Source organism: Diospyros lotus, chromosome 12, assembly GCF_014633365.1.
Source record: "Diospyros lotus cultivar Yz01 chromosome 12, ASM1463336v1, whole genome shotgun sequence".
In the NCBI taxonomy this organism is placed as follows: Eukaryota; Viridiplantae; Streptophyta; class Magnoliopsida; order Ericales; family Ebenaceae; genus Diospyros; species Diospyros lotus.
Window position 1 is genome coordinate 31,310,336 of NC_068349.1, and position 22,901 is coordinate 31,333,236.

Sequence of the window (22,901 nt, forward strand, 5' to 3'; positions counted from 1 at the left end):
CCATGGTTGTCACAAGACGCCCAAGAATGCGGCTCTGATACCAGATTGTCAGGTCCCGTGGGTCTGACTTAGGATTTAGAGAATGGGAGAGGGAAATCAGAAAGAAATGAGAGAGAGAAAGAAAGAATTGAGGGGGAATTCAGTAGATGAGTGATAATATTTCTCAATGATTATCAAGAGGGAGAGAGAGTATCCATATATAGTTAGGATTCTCTCCTCATGTGCTGTAACCGATTGCAACTATAGGGAATGTACAAGCTACCATAGCAGCAACAAATTTTGTACTACTCTACTCCCTCAGCAGTTAACTAACTTTGCCTATATTCTTTCTTATTTAGTCCCTCTACCCTTATCCCCATGGTACATGACATGTTGCAATTGCCGCCACCAATCAAGACTTACAATGGCTGCGACCCACACTCACTCACCGTCCAATGGCTGAAGGACCCTGGCTCGGCTTCGGAATTCAAGCGACTTTGCCTGGATCACACACTGTAGCAACCGCCAACAACCAATCCGCCGAGAATCAACTTCCTGTGATTCCCTCGGTCCTTCAAAGTTGCCTTCAACAACCTAACTCGCCTCCGCAATTGATTATAGGAGTGGCGAATTGCAAGCGCTATTCCTCTTCAAGCCGAACCTACTGCAACAATTTCCTCCTCGGGCTACGGAGTCAAATTTCGAGATTCAACTAGAAATCGCCTAGTTACTTCAATCTCGAACACCGAAATTCACTAGCGAATCTCGATTTCGATCAATCCTCGTTTCCTTTTGACTGAGATCTGAAACGCGGAAAGAAAAACACTGCTTGAACTCATTTGCTACTACTGGTTTCCGTAATCGCCTCTACCTCGTCTTCACGTCTAGAATCGATTGAAATTATAGTCGAAAAGCGACTACTCTGATGCCAATTGTCGTGAACCTAGGGCTCATGACAAGTTTACGAGGTAATTGGGAGGAATTGAGAGAATTAGATCTGAAGGAATGGGAGGAAAATTAGGGAAGAACAGAACATAGAGGGAGATTAGGAAGAACTGAGAGAAAGAGAGGGAAATTGAGGGAGAGATCATAGGGAAATTGGAGGGAGATTGAGAGGATTCAAGAGAGGGAAATGAGAGTATTCAATTATCAATTCAACATGATTACCCTCCTACAACAGTGGCTTATTTATAGCCTCAGCCCATGCACCTATGTCATGGGCTGTACAACTATAATCCTAACAACTATTATATCCTATTACAATATTGCCCCTCTATTGCTCCTAGGGACATGACACATTCCTACCCAAACCTTCGTGACCAATCAAGGGGGAGAACAAGTTCCTGGGACATGGCCAATCAAATTCGGAGTCTAGTGAATGACAATGTGGAAGAGGTATTCGCAAAAATTGATGATTTGGACATACTAATAGCTCTTCGAAAAGGGGTAAGATCATATGCTACATATCTTATTTATAATCACTTGATATATTCAAAATTATCTCTAGAATTCAGGGCATTCATTGCTAGCATTGATGAGATCAAGGTTCCTAGAGATATATATTGTGCTCTACAGGACTCAAGGTTGAAGGAAGCAATTATGGATGAAATGCAGGCACTAGTAAAAAATAACACATGGGATATTGTGAATTACTTGAGAGTAAGAAGATAGTTGGCGGTAAGTGGATGTTTACGGTTAAATACAAGTCAAATGGAAACATTGATAGAGACAAGGCTAAACTAATAGCCTAATGCTTCATATAGACTTATGGAATAGACTATAAGGAGACTTTTGCTTCAATTGCTAAGTTAAATTTAATACGAGTCTAATTTGGATTGGGAATTGCACCAACTGGATATTAAGAATGTTTTTTAAAACGGTGAACTAGAAGAGGAAATCTGTATGAGAATACCTCCTGATTTTGAGACAGAGGATAAGAAAGGGAAGGTATGCAACTTAAAGAAATCCTTATATGGCCTTAGACAGTCCCCAAGAGCATGGTTCGAGAGGTTTAGTATCACTTTGAACCGACTTGGCTACTAATAAGGGCAAGCTGATCATACATTATTTACAAAACATGTAGTAGATGGAAAGGAGACAATTTTGATTGTATATGTAGATGACATTATTATGACAAGAGATAATAGTTAAGAAATAGAGAATCTCAAGAGGCAGTTGAGGATTGATTTTGAAGTTAAAGACCTAGGAAAGTTGAGATATTTCCTAGGAATGAAGGTGGTTAGAAGCTAAAAGGGTTTATTTATTTCTCAAAGAAAGTACACTCTAGATCTTCTAAAGGAGACATGCAAACATGTCTGTAAACCTACCAACACTTCATTAGAACAAAATTGGAGGTGTAAAGAAAAGACATTAGTGAACATTAATTGGACAAAGGGAGATATCAACGTTTAGTAGGGAAACTAATCTACTTATCCCTCACTCATCTTGATATTGCATATGTTGTGAGTGTGGTAAGTCAATTTATGCATTCTCTTACTAAAAGACGTCTTGATGCTGCTTGTTACATTCTCAAGTATCTTAAGGGAATGCTAGGAAAAAGGCTGTTATTTAAAAAAAAGTGAGGATAAAAGAATTGTGGGATTTGCAGATGCAGATTGGGATGGTTCTATTGAAGACAACAAGTTTACCTTTGGCTATCGTTCAAAAGTATGGGATAACTAAGTTACATGGAGAAGCAAGAAACAAACTGTGGTAACCCGTAGTAGTGCAGAAGCAGAACATCGAGTTATTTCTCAAAGTATATGTGAGATAATTTGGCTTGAACTAATGAAGGACCTAAACATATCTATATCTACTCCAATAAGACTATATAGTGATTGTAGGTCAGCAATTAGTATTGTGAATAATCTGGTGCAAGATGACCAAATGAAACATGTAAGGATTGATTGGCATTTTATCAAACAAGAAATTGAAAATGGAGGTATTAATCTTTCCTATATTCCTACTAAGTCTCAGGAAGCAGATATCCTTACAAAAGCTATGTTAAGACAAGGATTTGAATCAATTAGAAGCAACTAGGTGTCAAGCCTCGAGTATGAGGCTTGGGCAATTTTGGAAGAACTGGGAATTTGAGAAAGAGAGGAGAGGGAGAATTTGAATTAAGAAGAGGGAGAGAATCAGAGAGAGAAATTAGGGAGGGAAAGATCCGAATGTATTCATTGATAGATCCCATCCTCACATACAATGCCCATTTATAGGCTCACCCAACTAGTTGTTATCACAACTGATTCCTGCAAGTGGCCTAGGCGGAACCGCCCGCACATGCAATCTGTTATAGCCATTCTGTTATTACTACTTATAGCTATGCATCTCTAGTTTATTACACATAAGCCACTAGGTTTGTGACAGTCCCGGCCCCTTAAAAGCTTCCTTGTCCCCAAGGAAGGTGAGTAGCTGAGTAGTGCGTGGAAATTGACTCAGCAGCTGGGGAAGGTATTCCCAAGTGGTATACTCCGGGTGACGGTTGGACCATTGAACCAAAACTTGGATGAGAGGTACGGGGCCCTGATGGACTACTCGCCGGTCGATGATGGCTAATGGTTCCCCGTCGCTATCGGCCTCTTCGGTTGCAGGAGGTGGTTCGGAGCTCACAGTAGCGTTAGGCTCGATGAACTTCTTCAATAGGGAGACATGAAATACTGGGTGACATTCCACGTGGGGAGGTAATTGCAATCTGTAGGCGACTTGACCGACCCGCTCCAAGATGAGAAATGCTCCAAAGTACTTAGGACTGATCTTGGTGGGGGTGACCTTAGAAAAAGAGGACTGTAGGAACTGTCGAACCTTTAAGAAGACTCGATCGCCTACTTCGAAGTTTCGGTCACTTCGTTTGCGGTCTACGACTTGTTTCATCCTGTTGTTAGCGGTGGCCAACTCTTGCTTGAGGAGTGAGATCATCTCCTGCCGGTCTTGCAAATACTCAGCTGCATTAGTTCGCACCCTATTGGTACTCGTCATGGTAGGTATTATAGGTGTCTGATATCCGAATAGAGCCTCAAAGGGAGTTTTCTTGATAGTGCTGTAGTAAGTTGTATTATACCACCACTGAGCTAAAGAAAGCCACTTACCCCAACTCTTAGGCCGAGCAAAACACATACATCGTAAATAGGATTCCAAGCACTGGTTGACCCTTTCGGTCTGCCCATCAGACTTCGGATGGTATGCTGATGACATGTGTAGACTCACCCCTAAGTTCTTGAACAACTCCTGCCAGAAGTGGCTGGTAAATATTTTGTCTCGATCTGAGACGATGGATTTAGGTAGGCCATGCAGTTTGGCCACTGTATCAATGAACACTCGAGCAATCTCCTGGGCTGTGAATGGGTGAGTGAGGCCAATGAAGTGAGCAAATTTGGTCAGCCGATCGACCACAACTAGAATCGCGTTTCGGCCTTTTGATTTGGGCAAGCCCTCGATGAAATCCATGGATATCTCCTCCCATGCCCTATTTGGTATAGCCAGTGGCTGTAAAAATCCTGGATAAGCCACTTGTTCATGCTTGCATCGTTGGCACGTCATGCAAGCTGCCACATACTCCATAACTTCTTTCTTGAGGCCAGGCCAAAAGAACATCTGTCGAACCCGATAATAAGTAGCTCGAACCCCCGAGTGTCCCCCTAGTGGAGAGCTATGTACTGCCTGTAAGATCTTAGCTCGTAGTTCCCTGTCATTGCCCACAACCAATCTGCCTTTGAACCTGATCAACCCGTCGGCCATAGAATATCCCTGCTCATTGGTGTGCTGCACGGCTAATTGGGTTTGGAGGGATTTGGTCCAATCAGACTTCTCATAGCTTCCAGTAATGTCTTTGACCCAGTCAGGCACCACAGTGGTGATTGCCTCACATGCCCCTGCTTCTGATCTCCGTGACAGAGCATCTGCCACAATGTTTTCCTTTCCCCGCTTATACTGTATCACGTAATTCAGGCCCAACAATTTGGAGATTCCCTTCCTTTGCAAATGCGTATGCAGTTTCTGTTGGAGGAGGTGTTTTAGGCTATCATGGTCAGTACGTATTATGAAGGGGGCTCCTTCCAAATAATGTCTCCACTTGTCAACAGCTATAATCATGGCTAACAGTTCTTTTTCATACACACTTAGCCCTCGGTGTCGAGCAGCCAGTGCTTGACTGATGTAAGCGAGGGGTTTCCCTTCTTGTGTCAGCACTGCACCTACCCCGATGTCGCATGCATCAGTTTCCACCACAAAAGCCTTAGAGAAATCCGGCAGTGCCAGAACTGGGGCTTGTGTCATTGCCTTTTTTAGGGTGTTGAAAGCTTGCTCAGCCTGGAAATTCCATCCGAAGTTGTCCTTCTTGAGTAATTCAGTTATTGGCTTACTAATCACTCCATAATTCTGTATGAACCTTCTATAATATCCTGTTAAGCCAAGAAATCCCCTCAGCTCCCTTATTGTCAAAGGCTTGGGCCACTCCAACATTGCTTTAATTTTACTGGGGTCGGTACTGACCCCTCGGCCAGAAATGATATGCCCTAAATAATCCACCTCATTCTTTGCAAAGGAACACTTAGAGAGTTTAACAAACAATTGATTAAATTTCAGGATTTCAAATGTGATTTGCAAGTGGGCTAGATGTTGTTCGAGGTTGGGACTGTAAACTAAAATGTCATCGAAGAAGACTAAAATAAATTTCCGTAAGTATGGGGCGAAGAGGTGGTTCATAAGGGCCTAAAAAGTGGCTGGGGCATTGGTGAGCCCAAATGGCATCACCCGAAATTCATAGAGGCCTTGGTGTGTGCGGAAGGCTGTTTTATGGATGTCGGCAGGGTTCATTCTAATTTGATGATACCCTGCCCTCAGGTCTAGTTTCGTGAATATGGCAGCACCATTTAGCTCGTCTAATAGGTCTTCAATTAAGGGAATGGGAAATTTATTTTTCACGGTAAGGTTGTTTAACTGCCTATAGTCTATGCAAAAGCGCTAAGTACCATCCTTCTTTTTGACGAGAAGAACGGGTGAGGCGAAAGGGCTTTGACTTGGTTGGATAATGGCCGTTTGGAGCATATTTTTGACCTGTTTTTCAATCTCAGCCTTCTGATAAGGGGGATAACGGTAGGCTTGAACGTTTACTGGCTCAGAATTGGGTTTCAGAGGTATAATATGATTAAACAGACGGTTTGGAGGTAGGGTGCATGGTTCCACAAATAGTTCCTGAAATTTTATAAGTAATGGACCTAATTCAGTAGGGAAGGTTACCTTTGCAAAGAGGTCGGAAGTGGAAGGGCTCTCCTGCTCATATTTTCCTATCGTTTGAATGGAAAATAGCTGGGATATCTGCCCTTCTCCTTTCATTAGCAACTTCTGTAATTTTTTTCCTGTGATCATCTTGCATTCCCCTGCCTCGAGACACCCTTTTAACGTCAGCTTCCGGCCTTTCAAATCCAGTGTGACTTCCAATTTATTGAAGTCGAAAGTCAGAGGACTTACTGTCCTCATCCAATCCACCCCAAGGACAATGTCACAGCCTCCTAGTTCCAGAATTCTTAGATCCGTAGAGAACTCTTCCCCTTGCATCAGCCATTTAAACCCTACACTCTTATGATTGCTGTACATTTTGTTGCCGTTAGCTACCGTTACTGATAAGGGAGAAGTATTTACCAAGGCACACCCTAGTTCCACGGCAGTTGCCTCATTGAGGAAGCTGTGGGTGCTACCGCTATCAATCAACACCATCATTCTTCTCTTGCCCACTCTTCCTTCAACCTTAATGATTTGCCCTGCATGCTCCCCTTTGAGTGCATGAAATGAAATTTCCCCTCCTTCACCGATAGGATCACCTTGAGGAACTTCCGCCTCTATTTCTTCAAGGTCTTCTTGCCCCTTCTCTAATATTTGCTCCTCTCCACCCTCCATGTTTAGTAGCTGCCTTCTACATTGGTGGCCAGGACTATAAGGATCTCCACATTTGAAACAGAGCCGCAACTGTCTTCTCTGTTCCATAGTGGGATTTCTAATCGCCACGGTTTGCTGACTTCCTTTGGGTGGACCTGTACCTCCTGCCGCTCCTATCTCCCGTGCATGACCACTAGGAGGTAGACTGATTAACGGTCCTGTCGAGAGGATGTCCTGTTCCTTTTGTAGATAGCTTCTAACGTCAATTCTTGTAATATGGCCTTTTCTGCTGCTTGTCTAACCGTGAGTGGCATCATCATCTTTACCATGGATCTCAACTCATCCTTGAGCCCACTGATAAAGCTGGATACAAAATATTACTCAGTCAGTGATGGTTGAGCGTTCCACATTAGAGCTCCTAACTCCTCGAATTTCTCTAAATACTCCGTTACCGTCCCTTCTTGCTGAAGTTTGTTGAATTCTTTTATCACATCCGCCAAATTCTTTTCTCCAAAACGCCTACACAATTCTTCGGCAAAATCGATCCATCTCACCCCAATCCCTTGGTACCTATACCATCCTTGAAATCAGGAGTCAACCGTATCATTAAGATAGGCTGTGGCCAATGTAATTCGCTGAGTCTCCGCCACATTATAATACTGGAAGAAACGTTCACACCGGCGCACCCACCATCTTGGCCTTGTCCCATCAAATAATGGTATCTCCAGCCTTGGCATTGGCGTGTGAGTACCAGGTTGTAATTGAAATTCCCTTACCTGAGGATTCGTGTCCACTCCTTGCTTCCTTTCCGACTCCGTTTCTCCTGTCGGTCTCGGGAGTATTCCAGATCCGTTCGAATTTGGACCAGCTCCAGATCGCGGGGGAAATTCCGTTGGCAAACGGAATTGTGGTAGGGATGATAGCATATTAAACATGCTATTGATCCTTTGACCAAACTGATCCATCGTTTCTCTATGCCTTTCCATCTCTCGGTGCATGTCCTCGCGAGAAGTTGCCAGTTCCTCTCGCATTCCTTCTCGCATTGCAACCACATCTTCCCTGCTTTGGGTGATAGCCTCGTGTGTCTGCGTCATTCCGAACTCCAGTGCTTCCATTCTTGTTTCCATTTGTTTGAGTCTCGTTCCTTCCGCCATCGTCTACTTTGCACTTTCTTGCAAAAACCACTGCCGAGGCCGCTAGCTCTGATACCAATTGTCAAGCCTCGAGTATGAGGCTTGGGCAATTTTGGAAGAATCGGGAATTTGAGAAAGAGGAGAGGGAGAATTTGAATTAAAAAGAGGGAGAGAATCAGAGAGAGAAATTAGGGAGGGAAAGATCCAAATGTATTCATTGATAGATCCCATCCTCACATACAATGCCCATTTATAGGCTCGCCCAACTAGTTGTTATCACAACTGATTCCTGCAAGTGGCCTAGGCGGAACCGCCCGCACATGCAATCTGTTATAGCCATTCTGTTATTACTACTTATAGCTATGCATCTCTAGTTTATTACACATAAGCCACTAGGCTTGTGACACTAGGAAATGATAGATATCTATTTACCAGCTTGAAGGGGAGTGTTGAAAAAGTTAAAAGATAAATCCAGATTATCTCTATCATGGCCAAATAATCTAGTAATAAGGTTGTTGGGTGGTTACAAGAAGAAGTGATGAGAGACATACAAACTGAAGTGATAAGAGATAAAGAGATAAAATTATTCTAGATAAGAGATAAGGCTGTTTCCAAAAAACAGGAAGGATCAGTTTAGCAAATTTAAAATTTCTCTGATCATCCTTATCATCTAAGTCTAGTTTAAATTTGTTTTCTGTATTTATTCCTTTATTTTATGAGATATTTTTAGGAAATGTCATGTATATATATATCCCATCTTGAGTTCAATACAAGATGAGAAAACATTTACAATTAATCGAGTAAGTTTTCCTTTCTACTCGACTAAATTCTCCAAGTACTCAATTAATCCTTCTATTTACTCAAGTATACCTTCCACCCCTCAAACTTGTTTCAATTTTGTTCAAAAAGCTGCTCTTTAATACTTGGAACAAAAATATTTATAGGCTAATCCTAAACCTTAATTCACTAGGAAAAGGAAATCCTAGTTGAATCAGGAAGAGAAAAACAAAAAGTCAAATCCTAATTGAAGTAGGAAACATAGAAAATCCTAAAACTGAAAGGGCTCATTGGGCTTCTTTTGGACTCTTTCGAACTGGTTTTTGCCTGTCTATTTGGTCCAAATAGGCACTTGCAAGGTGTTCCTCATCCACTGGCGGGGGGTGGGGGCGTGATGTGGTGAAAGACTCACCACCATGTCACAATCTTCAGGTAAGCTTCCCCTTCTGTCCTATACGGGCAGGCAACCCCCTCCTTGCTGTCACTCAAAACCTCAACACCTTCAGCAATAGTTTCCACGGTACAGTGAACACCAGTGGTGACTGGAAAGGAGAGGAGAGGGGACAGATACAGTGGCTGTGTTCATCTCTCTTACTGTCAATGATTGTTCAAGCTGTCTTTTTTATTATTTATTTTTTAATTTAAGAAAGGGAGATTTGAATTGAGATTAAGAATGAAGTTTACATAATTTAATTTCAATTGATATCGCTACTGTCAAAAACTAACAGTGGGGTGTCTGGGCAAAAAAGATAAACCACAAGGGTCTCTAGAGACATTTTTAAACCACAAGGGGCCTTTGTGCAAAATGGCCCAAACCACAAGAGGTCTGAGGACAATTGACCCTTTAATTAAACTGCATTTACTGATTATGCTTTTTCATTACTTGTATAAATGGATTCAAGGTTATCGCATCAATTGCTCACAGTAAAATTGCTCAAAGTTCATATTATGATGTGGCTCTCATTTTTTTTTGTTGTGCGGTTGACACTTTCATCTATGCAGGTACGAGTACTACTATGCTCTCTTGCGTGATTTTCCAGACTTAAGATTTACAATTAATGGAGGCATAAATGGCGTTGATGAGGTAACTTTTGTTTTTGTATGGCAAAAGAGAAAATAGAATAGTCTCATGCAGCTTGTTTATAAGACCAATTTACTCAAATTGTTCTTTTGTTTTCATATGGCAAAAGAGAAAATAGAATAGTCTCATGCAGCTTGTTTATAAACCCAATTTACTCAAATTGTTTACATATGTGTCAAGAGGTCTTCTGACACTTATTTTATTAAGAACCTCTAATAAACTTTGTCATCATTGCACCATAAGTCTTTCCATATGAATTCATTTACTTGAAATCATGTTATGTTGAAGTTTAGATTCAAAGATAACTTCAGAGAAATTTATATCACAGGTAATTTGTCCCAGAAGAACGCCCTTTCATAGTTTGCAGTAGGTACATAATGTTATCAGCTCCACTTCCTCATCTCCCACAATAATTGATTCCAATGTAGTTGACATTCCTGGTGGAGCAAAGTTAGGATAATATTCTTTATGTTGGTGTCATATTCTTTACCCAGCCACTTGCTCCAAAGGTTTAATTTGTTCTAGAACAGGTAAGTACATCAAGCTTTCACACCTGCCTACCATGCAACACCTTCTCACGGTTGGAGAGGTAAATGGATGAAATCAGAGAAGAAACATACAGATAGAGTTCAGTTAGTTCACAATTCTTTACAGAGAGATTTGAGGCAAAGGCCACCTATCAATTTTTTCTTTTGATGAAATTAGCATGTTTATACTTTTAGAAACCACAATAAAGTTGTGGAATCTTGTGATAGAAATGATATGGAACTAGGAGTTCAGTCTATCCAAAACTAGGAACCAAAAGGTTATCTATGAACTAGTTGTACATGGGAGGGCAAACAAATGAGATAGTTACCTTCAGTCACAACTAGGAGAAGATATAATGCGTCCAGTCAAACTAAAATGGACGGAGTCTTCAAAAGATCTCCTATATACACCAAAATAGAAAAAGGAAAAGTTTTGCCAAATTATACACCGGCTAACATGTGGCAACTCTGCTTCCATGTACACAAAAAGTTCCATCACTGAGGCTGACATTACTCACTGTACAGTGTAAAATATATAAACAAAGCTCTATAAATCCCTAGCCACAGAAAGATGGACAAAAAGATGGTCCAGTGACTCACCATTGCTTTTACACATGAAACACTAGTCAAGGATTACCTACCTATGCTTCCTCAGGTTGTTAAAAGTAAGCATAGCATCAAATGTAGTTCTCCACACAAAGAAGGTAAATTAGGGAAGCACTTGATCTCCAAATCACTTCCTGCAGAAAGTCAAACATGGATTTGTTCCAAGGAGAACCAGAGAAAGAGTGGATTGTGAAGGTCTTCCTGTGTGTCACAGCCTAAGGGCTGGTATGTAATTAGAATGGTATAGCAGGATATTAAGAGGTTGGCGTAACTGTAATCAGCAACTTGGCATGTGGCCGCTTACTTGGCACATGGCCACTTGGAGCTTCTAGAAAGGTAGTTAGAGAAGTCTCTAGTGTAACCAACTCCTATAAATAAGAAACTAATCATTAGGATGGGGATATGTGAAGATTAATACACAAGTCCTTTCCCTCCCAATTCAATCTCCAATCTCTTTCTCAATTCTCTCTCTTTCTCTATCTTCCTAATTCCCTTATTCCCGCCAAATTTCTTCCAAAACTCGGAAGAACTTCTAGTTGGACCCAGAGGTCTGACATTTGGTATCAGAGCACATCAACTTGTTAGGTGGAGAATGGCTGAAGGAACGCGAGCAAAGCAGACCGAATCACGCTAGAGGCCGAGTTGTGCCAGAACCAGACATAAGTAGAAGATCGCCTGGAGATTCTGGAATTAGACATCAGGAATACTCAGGAGGAGATAAGCAGGAGTCGAGCGGAACACTCGGCCAATTTGGAGAGGGTCGCAGGTGAAATTAGATCTGAGTTTGCGGGGTATGCGACTAACTTCGATCGGGCCGCCAGTGGACTCAGGGAGGAATTCGCGGGAATGAGCCAATAGTTAAGCTAGCAAGTGAGTGCTGCCTTGAGCATCTTTGCTAGGCAACCCCAGGCCAGTTTGTCGACTGACTTTCCTCCGAGGGCTTCATCGGCGCCCATCCTGTCTACGCCGAGGGCAAGGCATGGGCCTAATGATCCAGCGGAGGATAGGGGAGAAGCAGAGGACGACCTTACGACATGAGGAGGAGGATATAATCACTCCAATTTGCAGGGACCGCGAATGGACATTCCCCTGTTCGAGCAAGACCGACCTCGGTGGTGGGTAAGACGTTGTGAGAGGGTCTTCTATCAGTATAGAGTGGTGGAGAGAGATAAGGTGAATATGGCGGCGGCTTACCTGGATGATATAGCAGATGCTTAGTTCCAGAATTGGAGTAGGAATAGAGAAGAATTGAGTTGGCCACAGTTTGTGACTGACATTTGTAATCAGTTTGGGGAGAAGACAAGAACCAACATAATAGAAGAGTTCAATAAGCTCAAGCAGAAGGGATCAGTAGAGGAGTTGATGCGGTCACCAATCAAGACCTGGCCCAAAGCTGTCCCGACCACGCCGGAACAATATTTTAATACTTTTAAGTTTTAGAATTCTACTTGGTTTAGGATTCTACTTTATGTTATTTTAATACTTCTTAAGTTTTTAGAATTCTACTTGATTTAGGATTCAATTTCATGTCTCTACTTGATTTAAGATTCTACTTCATGTTGGATTAGGATTTATTTCTATTAGGATTCTAGTTGGATTTTGTTTTTCAAATACTAGATGGATTTGGATTAGCCAAATACTATAAATATGCCTAGGATCTAGAGTTTGTAATCAAGTTTTTCTTAATCAAATTTCAGCAACCTATTTGGGTTTTCTTAGTAAATCAGTCATGTTTTTGCGTTTTCTTGAAAGCCAAGCTTCGGCCATTGAAGTTTGCTCTCTCAAGATTTTATTTTGGTGTGTTTTCTTCACACTTGCGCTATACGTTGCGTCAGGTGGTATTAGAGCGGTTAATCAACCAATCAGATGGCCAATCTTGAAGGTAACGGTAGCAACCAGCCTCGTGACGATGATCAGGGGTTGTCCGCAGTTTGGAGAGCAATCGAAGAACAGCGGGAAGTAACTCGTACTATCCAGCAACAATTGGAGCAACAATTGGGCACCTTACTACGAGTTGATGATGACAGGAACCTGAATGATGGGGTGAATCAAGTCGGAGCGGGAAGACCACCCATTAATCATGTCCTTGTTAATCCTAGAAGACCAGTGATTGAAGATAGCGATGAAGAGGATGATTTTGGTCGAGCAATAGCTAACCCTGGTGGTAGAGGGGTTAGGAGGAATGCGCATCAGCACAACCACTGGGGCAACGATGAGTATAAACTAAAAGTTGATATTCCCACCTTTAGTGGAGATCTTGATATTGAGGGGTTGCTGGATTGGATCACTGAGGTTGACCGTTTTTTCGAATACATGGAGATCCCAGATGAACGACAAGTAAAGTTAGTGGCTTACAGGTTGAAGGGCGGTGCATCTGTTTGGTGGGAGCGATTAAGAGAAACGAGATTGAGGGAAGGCCGACAGCCAGTTCAGACATGGAGACGAATGAAGCAACTGTTAAGAGGTAGGTTTTTGCCCCCTGACTATGAACAATATATGTTTGAAGCTTATCAAAGATGTGCACAGGGAATGAAGAGTGTGAATGAATATACCTCTGAGTTTTTACGATTAGCGGAGAGAAACCAATTGTCAGAAAGTGACAATCAACAAGCAGCTCGTTACTTGAATGGATTGAAGCTTGCTATTCGTGATAAAATTGGGGTTCAAATGGTTCTGAGTGTGCAAGAAGCAAGGAACTTAGCTTTAAAGGCTGAGTTAATGTTGAGTGAGAGATCTCGTAATGACAACTATCGTCGGTATAGTGAGAATGAAAATAAACAACCAGCTTTTGATAAAGGCAAGTCGGTTCAAGGAGCGCAACCCTCCAATCCACCCCATACAGTCAACCCTAATAAGGCTACAACGGGGGAAAACATTTGAGGTACTACTTCTAATCTTCCAAAATCCCCTAATCCTTATGCAAAGCCTATTCTTTTAAAATGTTTCAAGTGAAATGAGGTTGGGCATTGATCTAGTGATTGTCCAAGGAGGAAAACAGTTAACATTGTAGAAAAGGAAGAGGAAGATGTTGCTGAAGAGGAAGTCTATTGCGGGCCTGATGGGGAGGATGACGAAGAAGATTATGGACATGGGCAATATACCTATGTAGTGAGGAAGTTAATGCTATCTCAAAAGAATGAAGATACTACTCAACGGCATAACCTTTTTCGCACGAGGTGTACGGTGAAAGGAAAAATCTTTGAGTTGATTATTGATAGTGGAAGTCAGGAGAACATCATAGGAAGAGACGTGGTGGCAAAGATGCAGTTAACTCTTGAAAAACATCCAAGCCCTTACATGATTGGATGGATCAAAGAAGTTGGTGGCATACATGTGGATGAATGTTGCAGGGTGCCTTTCTCTATTGGTAAGTACTCCGACGAAGTCTATTGTGATATTGTTGATATGGATGCTTGTCATATTTTATTTGGGAGGCCTTGGCAATTTGATGTGGATGCTAAGCACTCGGGTAGGAAGAACACATATCAGCTTGAGAAAAAAGGTGTGCGTTATGCTTTGTTACTCATAGTGGAAAAGAATCAAACCAAAGTTTCTAAAGTGGAGAGGCGAAATTTTCTTACCATTACACATAAACACACTGAGTTTGTGAGGGAGTGTAAGGATACTCGAGAGGTTCACTTATTGGTTATCAAGGGAGAGAGTGTGAGTGAGCTACTGAAGGTGAATCAAATTCCAGTGGAGGTGCAGAGATTGTTAGAGGAATTTCATGATGTGGTTCCTGAGGAGTTGCCTAATGAGCTACCTCCTATGAGAGATATTCAACACCACATTGACTTGGTTCCTGGTGATAGCTTGCCTAACCTACCACACTACAGGATGAGTCCTAGGGAGAATGAGATTTTGCGTGAGCAGGTAGAGGAATTGTGGAGAAAAGGGCACATTCAGACTAGCATGAGTCCATGTGCAGTGCCAGCATTATTGACACCAAAAAAAGATGGGAGTTGGAGGATGTGTGTTGACAGTAGAGCCATCAACAAAATTACTATTGGGTACAAATTTCCAATTCCTAGGCTCAACGACATGCTTGATCAACTTGATGGGGCTGTGATTTTTATCAAAATTGATCTTAGAAGTGGTTATCATCAAATCAGAATTCGACCTGGAGATGAGTGGAAGACAGCTTTCAAGACGAGAGATGGGTTGTTTGAGTGGTTAGTCATGCCCTTTGGACTAACCAATGCACCAAGCACTTTCATGAGACTAATGAACCAAGTATTACGCCCTTTCATTGGTAAATTCGTTGTGGTGTATTTTGATGATATTTTGATATACAGTAAGTCTATTAATGAGCATGAGGGGCATATTCGAGAGGTGTTGAGTGTGTTGAGGGAAAACAAACTTTATGCTAATTTGAAGAAGTGTACTTTTATGAGTGAGAGCTTGTTGTTCTTGGGCTTTGTTATAAGTAAAGAGGGTGTAAAGGTAGATGAGGAAAAAGTGCGAGCTATTAGAGAGTGGCCAACTCCTAAAAATGTCAGTGATGTGCGAAGTTTCCATGGGTTAGCAACTTTCTATAGGCGGTTTATCAAACACTTTAGTAGTATTGTGGCTCCAATTACTGAGTGTTTAAAGAGAGGAAAGTTCCATTGGGGTGAAGGACAAGAGCAAAGTTTCACCTTGATAAAAGATAAATTATGTACCGCTCTTGTCTTAGTTTTGCCAAGCTTTGACAAATTGTTTGAGGTTGAGTGTGATGCGAGTGGAGTGGGTATAGGTGCTGTGTTGTCCCAAGAGAAGAGACCAATTGCATTTTTCAGTGAGAAGTTGTGTGAAGCCAGAAGAAAGTGGTCTACTTATGATAAGGAGTTTTATGCAGTAGTGAGGGCTCTTAAGATATGGGAACATTACTTGATTGCCAAAGAATTTGTTCTTTACACGGATCACCAAGCTCTTAAGTACTTGAGTAGCCAAAGGCAATTGAGGAGTGATATGCATGCTAGATGGTCTGCTTTTATTGATAAATTTCCATATAAAATTGTACATAAGTCGGGACAGTATAATCGAGTGGCAGATGCTTTGAGTAGGCGTGTGGATTTGATCAAGACCCTTAGTGTTGAGATTGTTGGGTTTGAGTTCTTGAAAGAATTATATGCGACAGACGAGGATTTCAAACATGTGTGGGAACAATGCATGTCTTAGCAACCATCAGGAGATTTTTATGTGCATGATGGGTTTCTCATGAAGGGAAATCAGTTGTGCATCCCTTACACATCTCTTCGTGAGAAAATTATTCGGGATTTGCATGGTGGTGGCTTAGCAGGGCATCTTGGCAGAGACAAGACTATTAAAGCTGTTATGGGAAGGTATTATTGGCTAAGAGTAAGGAGAGATGTTTCTATTATTGTGGCGAGGTGTTATATATGTCAAACAGCTAAGGGGCACTCTTCTAACGTCGGTCTCTACATGCCATTGCCTGTTCCCAATGCTATTTGGGAAGATTTGTCTATGCACTTTGTGTTGGGTCTACCGTGAACCCAACGAGGTATGGATTCTGTTTTTCTAGTGGTTGACAGGTTTTCCAAGATGGCGCACTTTCTCCCATGCAAGAAGACGGCAGATGCAGTAGCTACAACCAAACTGTTTTTCAAGGAGATTGTTAGACTACATAGAGTCCCTAAAACTATTACTTCGGATCGTGATACAAGGTTTTTGAGTCACTTCTAGATTACCTTGTGGAGAATGTTCGATTCATCTTTGAACTTCAGTAGCACAGCACATCCCCAGATTGATGGACAGACAGAGGTGGTGAATCGTACCTTAGGAAATCTGATTCGCAGTGTTTGCAAAGACAAGCCAAGACAATGGGACCTAGTCATAGCTCAAGCGGAATTTGCCTACAACAATGCCATGCATAGCTCAACAGGAAGATCACCATTCTCTATCGTATACATGAAAGTTCCTAATCATGCATTGGATTTGGTAAAATTACCAAAGGTACCAGGTTTCAGTGTTGCAGCTAGTGACTTAGCCGAACACGTTCAAGCAGGTCAGGAAGATGTCAAGCAAAAGTTGCACGAGGCGAATAAGAAGTACAAGACAGCAGCTGACAAGCATAGGAAGCACAAGGTATTTGCGGTTGGAGATGAAGTCATGATATTCTTGAAGAAGAAACGGATTCCTACAGGACAACAGAACAAGCTCAAGCCAAAGAAGTATGGTCCTTACAAGATTACAAAAAAGATCAATGATAATGCTTATGTTGTGGATTTGCCAAATCATATGGGTATTTCCAAAACATTCAATGTTGCTGATATTTCTTTGTATTTGCCGGACGTTGAGTTATCATACCCAGATCATAATTCGAGGACAAATTCTTCTCAAGTGGAGGTGAATGATGCGGTCACCAATCAAGACCCGGCCCAAAGCCGACCCGACCACGCCGGAACAATATTTTAATACTTCTTAAGTTTTAGAATTCTACTTGGTTTAGGATTCTACTTTATGTTATTTTAATACTTCTTAAGTTTTTAGAATTCTACTTGATTTAGGATTCAATTTCATGTTTCTACTTGATTTAGGATTCTACTTCATGTTGGATTAGGATTTATTTCTATTAGGATTCTAGTTGGATTTTGTTTTCCAAATACTAGATGGATTTGGATTAGCCAAATACTATAAATATGCCTAGGATCTAGAGTTTGTAATCAAGTTTTTCTTAATCAAATTTCAGCAACCTATTTGGGTTTTCTTAGCAAAACAGTCTTGTTTTTGCGTCTTCTTGAAAGCCAAGTTTCGGCCATTGAAGTTTGCTCTTTCAAGGTTTTATTTTGGTGTGTTTTCTTCACACTCGTGCTATACGCTGCGTCAGGAATACTTAGCGAAATTTGAGGAGCTGAGATCGCAATTATCCTTAGCACATCCCACCTTAGATGAGGCTTATTTTGTAGCTAGCTTCATCAGCGGATTGGATGAACAGATTCGCCCCACAGTCAAGATGCTCTATCTCGTATTCGTGGCGCAAGCCGCTGAACAAGCTTACCTGCATGAGATGGCATTGGATGCCTTCGCCAAGAGACTCCAATTGTGGCCTAAAGGAGGTAAGGAGGAGAACTTGACAGTCTCGATGAATAAGGGAAGCCACTCCACATGGCAGAGGAATAGGGTTACAGGCAGACCCCATATCACGCCTAATCAAACTAAGGACCTCACCCTCAATCAGAAGCGACAACTGAGGCTCTGTTTTTGTTGTGGAGAGAAGTTTGGTCCGGGACACCAGTGCAAACGAATGCTACTTACCATGGAAGGCCACCAAAAGTACGAGAAGGAAAATGAAGAAGGGGAGGAACCCAAAGAAGGGACAGAAGAAGACGAAGGGGGCTAAATATCCATGCATGCATTACAAGGCCATGCATCGGGCAGAGTATTGAAGGTGAGGGGAACAACGGGCAAAAGGAATTTGGTGGTGCTCATTGATAGTGGAGGCACCCATAGTGTCCTTGATGAGCAAACAACCTCCGTCTTCCAGTGTGAAATGCAGGAGACGACTCCCTTATCGGTAATGATCGCAAATGGAAGTAAGATGGTCAGCCACTATAAGTGCAGTGAATTTAAATGGAAAATGGGAGGTCACGACTTTGCAGTGGACCTAAGGATCCTCAGGCTGGGTGGATGCCACATCATGCTGGGCATGGACTGGATTAGGATGATAAGCCCTCTCATGTTTGACTTCAACACACTAGAAGTCACCTTTGAGAAGGGAGGCCAGAAAATTACTCTGAAGGGTTGCTAGGAGATAGGGGACTGCAAGGTAGTAACAGGCAAGAGACTGCAAAAATTATTGGATCAAGGGGGACCAACAGTAAGGCAATTGCATTCCTTATATGCCCTGGAGATGATTGACTACCGAAGAATGGGTAATGCCTCTGTCAAGCTAAGAAAGGAGGACCAACACACGGTCCCTTCCCTTGAGCTCGGCCACACTTAGGTACACTCTCCGGACCCTATTCGCTTATTGTTGATGGAATTTGAGGATTTGTTTACCATTCCTACTAGCCTACCCCCACATCGATTTCTTGATCATTCCATTCACCTCGAACCAAATGTTGAGCCAGTTAACCTAAGAGCCTATAGATATTCACCCATTAAAAAGGCTGAAATCGAAAAACTGATCAAAGACATAATGGATAAATCCCTAATCCAACCTAGCCAAAGTCCCTTTGCCTCTCCAGTTCTCCTAGTTAAAAAAAAAGATGGAACATGTAGATTTTGTGTGGATTATAGGCAACTAAACACCCTAACCATCAAAAACAAATTTCCCATTCCGATCATTGAGGATCTCCTAGATGAACTAACAGGTGCAGCCATCTTTTCAAAGCTGGACCTTACCTCCGGATACCATTAGATTAGAATGAACCCAAATGACTGCCACAAAACCGCTTTCAGAACCCACCAAGGACACTATGAATTCTTGGTAATGCCCTTCGGCCTTACTAACGCCCTCGCCATCTTCCAAGCTCTCATGAACCACATTTTTGCTCCCTATCTTAGGAAATTCGTGTTGGTCTTTTTTGACGACATATTAATATACAGCCCCAGCCTCAACCAGCATATAACCCACCTCCGAAAGGTATTTGAAATCCTCAAGTGCCATCAACTATTTGTGAAGAAGTTTAAGTGCACTTTTGCCGAGCCAAGAGTGGAGTATTTATGCCATATAATCACTGGTTAGGGAGTAAGTACAGACCCTCAGAAGGTAGAAGCTATGAAGAATTGGCCTAAACCAAAGACACTGAAAGAGTTGAGGGGATTCCTAGGTCTCATTGGTTACTACTGACGGTTCATCAAAAGCTATGGAATATTGAGTAAGCCCTTGACAACTCTACTAAAGAAGGATAACTTCCATTGGGGCAGCGAGGCAGATAAGGCTTTTGCAGAATTAAAAGAAGCAATGACGCAAACTCCAGTGTTGGCCCTTCCAGATTTTTCGAAAGAATTTGTGCTCAAAATTGACGCTTGTGATGTGGGAGTTGGGGCTATACTAAGTCAAGAAGGTAGACCAGTATCCTATTTGAGCCAAACCCTTTCCTCTCGGCACTTAGGCCTCAGTATAAATGATAAAGAATTGTTGGCTGTGTTGGTGGCAGTGGATAAGTGGAGGTATCATCTAGAAGGCAGGAGATTCACTATAAGAACAGATCAGGAAAGTTTAAAGTTCTTATCTCAACAAAGGGCACACAACTAGTTACAGTGGAAAGGGATCACTAAGTTGATAGGATATGACTATCTAATCCAATACTGAAAGGGTAAAGAGAACCTAGTGCCAGACGTACTCTCAAGGAAGGGGGGATCGGCCGATTGCCACGCCATCTTAGACCTGGTACCAGATTGGGTGCAGGAGATCACTAACAGTTATGAGCACATGCCATGGATTCAAGAGAAAATAACAAGGATGATAGTACAACCCCAAGGAGAGGTAGGATATTCCTTCCAAGGAGGCTTGCTAAAATACCACGGCAGGGTGGTTATTGGGGAAGATGATTAACTAAGGGGTAGGATCTTGCAAGCTCTACATGATTCGACCATAGGCACTCGAGGCTGAATGTAACCTATCGTCAAGTAAGATAACTATTCTATTAGCCAGGCCTAAAGAAGGATATTGCCAAATATGTCTTGCAATGTACCATCTGCCAATGGTGCAAACACGAGCAGGTTCCCTACCTTGGTCTCCTACAGCCACTAGAGATTCCCTCCCAAGCATGGGAACAGATCTCTATGGATTTCATTGAAGCTCTACCGAAATTTGAAGGATTTGACACTATTCTGGTGGTAGTGGACAGACTAACCAAGTACAACCACTTCCTTCTCCTTGCCCACCCTTTTATAGCTCTTGAAGTGGCTAGGAAATTGATGGATGGCGTCTTTAAGATACATGGTGTACCAAAGGCCATGGTTTCAGATCGTGATAAAATTTTTACAAGCCAATTCTGGAAGCCCTTGTGTCAAGGATTAGGCATCGGGCTGCAAATGTTATCTGCCTATCATCCAAAAACCGATGGTCATACAGAGCGTGTCAACCAATGCCTGGAGACATACCTCCGATGCCTTTGTTTTACAAAACCCAGAAGCTGGAGTCGCTGGTTACCATTAACTCAATGGTGGTACAACACCAACTTCCATACAGCTCATAAACGGACACCATTTGAGGCTTTATTTGGCTATCCTCCCCCTATAATTCCGGCTGTGTTACATTACACTCCCACCGAAATATTGGCTGACCACTACCTGCATGCATGGTAGGACGCACTACAAATAATAAAGAGAGAACTCGCCCTGGCCCAACAGAAGATGAAGCAAAGGGCCGACAGCCATCGCACAGACCGCACATTTGAGGTGGGCGATGACGTCTACTTGAAGGTAATATGATTCCAACAACACTTATTTCACAAGAGCCCTATCTCTAAAATTAGCCCCAAATACTATGGGCCTTTCAAGATTCTGGCCAAGATTGGGACAGTCGCATACAAGCTGCAACTTCCTCCTAGGGTGGGTTTACACTCGGTCTTTCATGTGTCTCTCTTCAAGCTAGCCAGAGGGATCATGATAGATACTAGCTCGAAAATTCCTGACTTACATGAGGATACAGCACTGGACATCGAGCCCCAGCTAGTGCTCGATCGGCGTATCAGCTACAAGGATTCTCTGCCCATTGCTCAGGTCCTAGTCCAATGGACGCACCTACATTTGGATAACACCACCTGAGAATATCTTCCAGAACTCCTCCAATGCTATCCTAGGGTGTCTAGCCTTCTCTAATTTCTTGGGGACAAGAAATATTTCAAGGGGTGGGGAGTGTCACAGCCCAAGGGTTGGTATGTAATTAGAATGGAATAGCAGGATATTAAGGGGTTGGCGTAACTGTAATCAGCAACTTGGCACGTGGCTGCTTACTTGGCACATGGCCACTTGGAGCTTCTAGAAAGGTAGTTAGAGAAGTCTCTAGTGTAACCAACTCCTATAAATAAGAAGTTGATCATGAGGATGGGGATATGTGAAGATTAATACACAAGTCCGTTCCCTCCCAATTCAATCTCTAATCTCTTTCTCAATTCTCTCTCTTTCTCTATCTTCCTAATTCCCTTTTTCCCGTCAAATTTCTTCCAAAACTCGGAAGAACTTCTAGTCAGACCCAGAGGTCTAACACTGTGTATTCACCTATTCGGTACCATCCCCATGTCTTTCTTTTGACCAGTCAAGGGGTAGTCATCAAGTAAGTGAAGCCATAATGGAGTCAATTTCTCAATCCTGAGCATTGTATCTAAACTGTGAGGACCACACAACACTCTTAGGGAGAGGGGGGGGGGGGGGGGGCATACACACTGGAGGGAGGGAGGGACAGACACTCAGTAATGCCTCTTTATGGAAATCTAAGGACTTATTCTGCACCACTTATCTTCCAAAAACCTCACCCTTGGCCCATCAGCCACATGATAGATAGGGAGGGAGGGGAAATCACTCACTAACGGGTAGTGTTCTGAAAGGTGTTAGGCGCTAGTCGGACGGCAGACTGGGGCCTAGCGCCTAGAAAATTTAATATTTTTTATTTTTTTCTTAATATATTCTCTATCACTCCCCCTCGGGCAAATTTTAGCGCGCTCTCTCTCTCTCTCACTCCCCCACCCCACCTCCCGTCCCCCAAATTTCAGCACTCTCTCTCTCTCAAACCTGCCTCCTTCGATTACAGCGATGGTCACTTGCCTCTTTCGATCACATCGCTGCCCCCTGTTCGCTGTGTTACCACAGGTAAGCTCGAAGGCTATTCCCGTCCCTGTCAAGCGGTGGTAGAGGCGACGACGACAACGAGATCTGATAGAGGCGAGGGCGAGGACGACTCTGCAATAGACAGTCGGTGGCGATGCGCGCGAGAGAGAAGGGGAAATCGACAAGAGAGAAGGGGTAACGGGTAAG

General features: G+C 42.5%; 1 protein-coding gene across 5 annotated transcripts in view; it reads left to right on the forward strand.

The window, feature by feature from the left end:
* Positions 1-22,901, forward strand: part of LOC127786656 (uncharacterized) — a 47,047-nt gene that overhangs the window by 16,014 nt on the left and 8,132 nt on the right. For all 5 annotated transcript variants that reach the window (XM_052314190.1, XM_052314192.1, XM_052314191.1 and 2 more), the window contains exon 8: positions 9,765-9,846. In XM_052314190.1, the coding sequence (XP_052170150.1) occupies positions 9,765-9,846 (82 nt within the window). The remainder of the gene's footprint in view (positions 1-9,764; positions 9,847-22,901) is intronic.